The 6,903-nt window shown below is 35.1% G+C and overlaps 1 protein-coding gene and 1 long non-coding RNA gene across 2 annotated transcripts; one reads left to right on the top strand and one right to left on the bottom strand.

The window, feature by feature from the left end:
• The first annotated feature begins 461 nt into the window (after positions 1-461).
• Positions 462-5,243, top strand: LOC148275791 (SET domain-containing protein SmydA-8-like). Its single transcript, XM_088235187.1, has 3 exons — positions 462-1,782; positions 3,482-3,666; positions 4,666-5,243. Exons 1-3 carry the CDS (start codon positions 462-464, stop codon positions 4,798-4,800), a joined length of 1,641 nt encoding a protein of 546 aa, XP_088091313.1. The 3' UTR covers positions 4,801-5,243.
• A 183-nt stretch (positions 5,244-5,426) lies between these two features.
• Positions 5,427-6,759, bottom strand: LOC148275790 (uncharacterized). The gene is made up of 2 exons (XR_015823936.1): positions 6,156-6,759; positions 5,427-6,058 (listed from the first exon to the last, which is right to left on the bottom strand). It is a non-coding gene; the product is annotated as an uncharacterized LOC148275790 (long non-coding RNA).
• Between the last annotated feature and the right edge of the window lie 144 nt (positions 6,760-6,903).

The raw sequence follows: 6,903 nt of genomic DNA, 5'->3' as shown, positions 1-6,903 counted from the left end.
CGACTCGGCTCTCTTACTCTCTCGTCACTTATAATACCCACCGACGGAGTCGACTAAGAATAATTATCGAGACAGATCATCTCTCTCTGTCTCCCGAACCCCCGATACGAGAATTCGAGTTTCTCACTCCGCCACTCATTAATAAACTATCCCCCGAGACAATACGTAGCTAATGATATTTCTGCGGTGACGCCTCGCTACAGTTTAACAATTAGTAGCTTATTCAGTTAGTTTCTAACGGTCAGTATTCCCATACGTTGGCGGCTAATAATTGGCTCGATACTTAGACGTTTCGTAAAACTTAAATCAATTATCAAATTTGCGCACTGAGTAAATACAACAAAAAATTTTTTTTAAGAGAAATCGTAATTTTCGTTAAACATTTCAATTGTTTATTTTTTTTATTTTTTTTATAAATCAAAACTAATTTAATAACAGTAAATTGTGCATAGTTTTTAACAATGAATGGTTGCGGGGAAGAGTGCCCCCGTTGCGCAGTGTGTGAGGAGCCGGCAGGACAAAAATGTGGGGGCTGCAGGGCGGAGCACTACTGCGGGCGTGCGCACCAGAAACAAGCCTGGAGGAACGGTCACCGGTTCCGCTGCAGCACCTTTCGCTTGGAGTGTAATCCCGAACTCGGCCGCCATATAGTAGCCACTCGGGACATCAAACCTGGCGAGACTATACTAAAGGAAAATCCCGCCATAATTGGCCCCAAGATCGTAAGTTTTCCAACCTGCCTGGCCTGCTACAAGAGGGTTCAGCCTTCCAAACAGCCCGATGGCAAACTGGATTACTACAAATGCGTTTCCTGTAATTGGCCGATGTGCGACGCTAAATGCGAGGTTGCCGATTGTCATAAGGATGAATGCGAGCTGATGAGAGCTAGGAAATATAAATCTGTCATTGCGTACACGGGACAGGAAAAAAAGGAATCTGCTTATTGCGTTATAACTCCCTTGCGATGTCTACTTATGAAGAAAAAAAATCCCAAACAGCACGAAGCGATAATGAGCCTTCAGAGTCATTTAGAGGAAAGAATTAATACGCCATTGTATAGAATCCTCAAAGCTAATATAGTGACATTTATTCAACAAGTACTAGGAATTTCAAATGTTGACGAAGAAACCATCCTAGGAATAGCCGGAATATTAGATACCAATGCGTTCGATATAAGAAAAAAAGAATTTCAAATAAAAGCGAGGGCGGTATACTTCACGGCTTCTATGTTGGCGCATGACTGCAACGCCAACACGAAACACGTATATGTGGATGACACATATTGCATGGCCGTTATTGCTACGGTTCCTATTCCAAAGGGAAGTATTATAACCACCTGCTATACCCAGCCGCTCTGGGGAACCCTGAACAGGCGGATCCACCTACAGTCTGCCAAGTGCTTCTATTGCGCCTGTGACCGGTGTAAAGATCCTACGGAGCTCGGTACGTACTTGGGCTCCATTAACTGCACTAAATGCAATCCGCTGAAGGACAGCCCGGACCTGGGGGGTCTCCCGAAGATGTTGTCCACAGATCCGCTGAACAACGCCGCGGAGTGGAAGTGTCAGCGATGCGACCATCGGGTCGCCGCCAAACAGATGACTTGGGGAAATGATGCCCTCAGCAATGAAATCCGCTTACTTGATCGATCGAACCCAAAAAAATTTGAAGAATTTCTCGAAAAATACAAACAAGTTCTTCACCCTAAAAACTTTCACATGATTGAAATCAAATACTCCCTCATTCAAATGTATGGACACCTTCCTGGATTTACTTACAATGGTATGTTTTGAAAAATATTCCAGACAAAACTGTTTATTTATTTAGTAATTTACGTACGTTTATATTTTTTATAAAATTACAAAAATACATTTGAAATACAGTGTGCATAAATTCAAAAAATTTAACATCGACAATCACAAAATTATGGCTTCAAATTTATTTCACGGGAACATTTGTAGGTATATCACATTTAAAAACAAAATCGGTAACCATTAACTGTTTCCAAAATAATAAATTAATAATACAAGCGTCAGTGTCACCGACACACCTCGCAGGTGCAATTTTATCTTCTTCTTTTTATTATTCCTCTTCATCTAGATCTGTTGATCTGTTCTGGTAGCGATTGCTATTCTAGATGTAACAAACTTACATCCATCTTTTAGGCGGTCTTCGTGGAAGACGATGACCCGATGGAATCTCATTTCATGTAAGAGGTTCTGATTCATTGCTATATTAGCAAATTATGTTATCGTTTCATAATTAATAATATCGGATTGTGTGATTCACAAAAAAAAATACAATTAAATTCATTTAAATTACAGTCAATTGCGCCAATCAAATCAGTGTTCGTATTTATTGTACATTATTTTGATGTAGTTCGTTTTGCACTACTTGTCCATTATGACCTAAATAAAAATTGTAATTACAAAACATTTCTCAATTTGTGTCATAGGTAAGATCATCGTAATAATTAGATAATGTGTCGATAGAAGACGGACTGCCAATAATCGTGTATTAATAAACACTTTCAGCATCCAACATAATGTCTTCGTAGGCATACTAACTGTCCATATGAAATAATATCTATGCTAGAAAATTTGGCACTTTAGACTTCATTTAATCTCTCTCCTTGTTTGAAACTCGGACATAAAAAAATCGTCGAAAAATTTTATTTTCTTTGCATTAAAAGTATTATTTAAGCAAATACAAAGAGAAATAATTCATAATATATTTCATGAGAAATTATTACATTTAATTAAAACAAAGTTTAATTGTCAAATTTGGTCACAAGTACCGTATAAACCCGAATATAACGCGGCATTTGTATATTTACGTATGTATTTGGTGCAGTAGTAATTGAAAAAAATCCGTTAAACGCGAATGACTTGTTTATAAGGAAAATATTTTGAGTTAAAAACATCGCGTTATATTCGGACTAATACGGTATATGATTTTTGACAGGCAAAAAAATGTATTGTTTACATTAAATAATGTTAGTAAATATAAGTAGATATTTTTATAACCGATACAAACTTTTTTCTGAGCAGCTATTGAAATTTGATCACAATGCATTACTAAATGTCAGAAAGCCGTGTTATATTTCTTATAAAAGCAGTTTGAATAGTGCAATAAAATATGTGAATTATTTCATCTATATTTAATTTATATAAGATACATTAACTCTTATTGTAAAAATCTTAACAATATAATTAGTAGTATATAAATTTGTAAAGAAATCGATTTTGTAGTCTTCTTTAAAATTCTAAATTAATTCCTGTAAACTCGTGCACTACTAACAATGTAAGCTGCATAAATTTACACATGTTTGCTCATGATCATGATTAGCTATGGTTGGTGTACCAATGCAGTACCCTATGTATCATTAGGAGCGGAAAGGAAATAATGAAAAAAGTTCATTCGACGATCTAGAAAAGAAAAAAAGAAATTAAATTATGTTTTATTTTTTAAATCTTTTTAGAGCTGAACAACGCGGCCCTGGCCAGGAAGATCGCTCTGTGTGAGGAGCTTTTGGAAATGATTGACGCTGTGCTGGAGGGTATTGTGAGGGTGAGGGGTGAACTTCTTCTGGAGCTGCAGGCAGCCAGAGTTATCCAGACCAAGAGAGATCTGGCGTCAGACAGAATCACCAAAGAAGCAGCACAGGTCAGCATCATATATCTACTTAATTTAGATTGTCGTTATTTATCTTTTTTACTATTTATCATCAACATCTGCATCGTTTTTTTTACTGCTGAGGGTCGTAACCATCTTCCCTCTTTGTCTTCAGCACATTATGGGTTGTTGTCCTCTATCTCTACCGATACACCCCCGCCAGCATCACTCCAACCACTGATGTTCCTGTGGTAGCCTTGATTTGGTCAGTCCATCTAGTAGGGAATCTTCCTCTCCTTCTACTTCATTTGACCCCTCCAACTACTATTAGTTTTTCAAGGCTGTTCTCGTCTATCATGGCAATGCGTCCAAAAAACTGAAGGGCACGCTTTAAACCGGAGGAGGATAGTACGTAATCTACCTACATACGTTCGGCACTTTTAAGATGGAAAAAATTGTCCTTGGGGTACAAGAGATTTGAAGCGTACGTCTCCAGCACCATAGTCCGAAAGCACCTATCTTCTGCCTTTCTCTGTCCTTCGTAGTCTATGATACTTCACCATACAAGAATGACAAAGATAAGCGGATTTTGTTATTTGAAAGCATTAAAACTGCAACAGGTTGTTTTATAATATATTAGTTAAATTCTAGTATTTTCTCAATTATAAATTACGTAGATAATATATTATAAAGCCCGAATTGCACACCTCAAATTAGGGCAAGCAGGTTTATTGTGATAATCCATTCGACCCTTCTGGGTTGTGTAAGAATCTGGCGAAATAATCGGTTGTTGGGTTAACAAGAAATTTCTCAGAATTTGCTCCATTGTCGAGGAACTACAGAAACATTTGAAGGAAAGCCACGCTTTTTGCAGACATAATATATTATGCTACTGCAATATTCCTTCTGGATGCTCTTTTAGCTAACTGTTATATTGTATGAAGCAGTTGTCAGAACTGTTTATTATTTACTCTGGTAAAATAAAAAATACAGATACATCAACTACGTCACAAAATAATATATTAAGAGCGTCTGTTTTTTTTGTTACAGGAAATGATGGGAGAATGTATGCAGATGCTGCAAAATGCGACAGAAATTCTGAAATCTGAACCGGACATGAAAGAAACTTTACAAAAGCGATTAGAGAGTTTAGTTGTGGAACTCAACGAAGGAGAATGCCAATAAAATGTTTTTGTAAGAACTAAATACGCAACGAATTCCTCTAAAATAATAAACCGTTTCATGGTATTTTTAGTTTTGAAACATTCGATGATTGTAACTTTAGTTAACCCGTCAATTCCCATAGCTAAGCTAACGCGTTTTTCTATTAAAAATTATCTACTTGTTTGTGCTCATTTAAGAGTATTGAGAGAGATATATCATTTAAGAGTATGGAGAGAGGTGTATTTAAAAAAAAACGGAACACCAGTTTCCGGAAAATTATGGTGTCACCGTGTCACCTACAGGAAACATTGGGTACTATCAGTACTATTGGTTTAAAAATAAAATATTTTACAGAAAATGCCACTTTAATTCCATGGACTTTACGTCATAGGTATATTATATATATATAAAACAAATAAAATACAACCTAAATTATAAAACCAATAAATTTATTTCTAAATCAATCCAATATTTTATTTCCATTTTTCAGTATGAAACTCGAACTAGCAATGTACGTGTCAACGAATTTTACACAGGATTCGTGTGCGATGCGATGGTGACATTTTGTATTGTTTTGTTTTCTCTAATATATCCATCCACATCTGCATCAAGGCGAACTTCTATCAGATGCAGGTCCGCTTGAAGGATTTCTTCAATTTTGTACCTACCCCATATTTATCACAGTAAGATAACAATGCTTCGTCGGAATTCACAGTAAGTGCAGTGTTATTATTCAATAACCCTCGCTAATATCCAAGCAAAGTGGCGCGCAGCATCTAACCCGAAAATAACTAGTCAATAATAAAATAGCCAGATGTGTTTTCATTTCATTGGGAGTTAAGTTGAGAAAATCGTTCCGTTGTAATGTGTAATTATTGGACATTTCAATTAAGAATTGGATAACTTCTGAAAAACTGTTAGAAATATTTTGTCTGTGAATATTTAGGTCCATTACTATTACTTAGATACTTTGACATATTCGTCGACATCGCCTCTGCCTGAACAGGCTGTAAATACTATTCTACTACTTACTATTTCCTAGTAATTATTTGTTTGTTTTTTGATGGATTGGGTTCAGAAATATCACATTCTGTCATTTTAGAATCTAAATCAGAAACACGCTGAACTAATCCAACTTAGACTTCAGCTCGCATCAACCTGTTTGGTAAATGGTTCACGTCATAATTTCCCTCATCTCCTCTCTCTTCTTCAGTGACATTGTCATCAGTTGGTGGAAATAGTGCCACGAGTACATCGTCTGTTTCATTGGCATCCATTTCTAGAAGGTTCAAAATTTCAAGAACTGATAAACTGAAAATAAGTATTTTTGAATAGATTTCAGACTAAATAACTATAATGTAAAAATATAATAATACCTTATCAATATTTTTATTTAAGTGATACACAATGTCTCTTCTAGGGGACACCACAATGTCAGTTTGCAGTTGTGAATGCACGAATAAAGTACGCAAACAAATTATTATGTACATACATAATGCATTTATAAATAAATAATCAAACTTCAAACATACTTTTTTCATGCTATTCTAGAAAATATATCAGGAGCTGTCACAATCCGCTATAAAACTTGAACACTGATGTCAGAATAATTTCAAAAACTACCACCAGTGTTCCAGGTACGCGAAAAAATGTTGTCAAGTTAGAAAAAAGTATGTTCCTGCGAAGTTAAAATTTGATTTCATAATTTATCGTTTGTGTGAAATATGAGGGACCTGTCGCAAGCAGGTTGATAAAATAACGTTACATATTTCATTACTGCTAACGATTACATTTAAATGATTTTAATGATCAACTTTTCATTATTGTGTTTTTTTAAGCTGATTTTGTAAAGTTAATCAAGACCAAAACTGACCAAAAATTCACACGAATTCTAATTAAACAGCCAAATTAATGAGTTTGTTATTCTTTTGGCGTAAAAATGCAAAACTATGTCATTGGCATGTCGTTTAAAATTTTGTAATTATTTAAAAAAATAAATTATTTTAAATTGTTTAAAATTTTGTAATTATAATTATTATATTGATTATGGATTTATAAACTGATAATATCTACAAAATGCAAAAGTTACGAAAAACATACCGATGGATTATTTAAATAAAATTC

Source organism: Micrasema longulum, unplaced genomic scaffold (genome assembly GCF_059751315.1).
Source record: "Micrasema longulum isolate JH-2025_06_02 unplaced genomic scaffold, ASM5975131v1 h1tg001343l, whole genome shotgun sequence".
NCBI lineage: Eukaryota > Metazoa > Arthropoda > Insecta > Trichoptera > Brachycentridae > Micrasema > Micrasema longulum.
The sequence above is the reverse complement of the archived record's forward strand: the minus strand, read 5'-3'. Positions and strand labels throughout refer to the sequence as shown.

What these genes read in the sequence shown, in the direction of transcription:
- LOC148275791 (XM_088235187.1), top strand. Translation starts at nt 462, where the DNA reads ATGAATGGTTGCGGGGAAGAGTGCCCCCGTTGCGCAGTGTGTGAGGAG. An exon ending in TCCTGGATTTACTTACAATG is followed by an intron (nt 1,783 to 3,481) that starts GTATGTTTTGAA and finishes AAATCTTTTTAG; the next exon opens with AGCTGAACAACGCGGCCCTG. An exon ending in TCACCAAAGAAGCAGCACAG is followed by an intron (nt 3,667 to 4,665) that starts GTCAGCATCATA and finishes TTTTTGTTACAG; the next exon opens with GAAATGATGGGAGAATGTAT.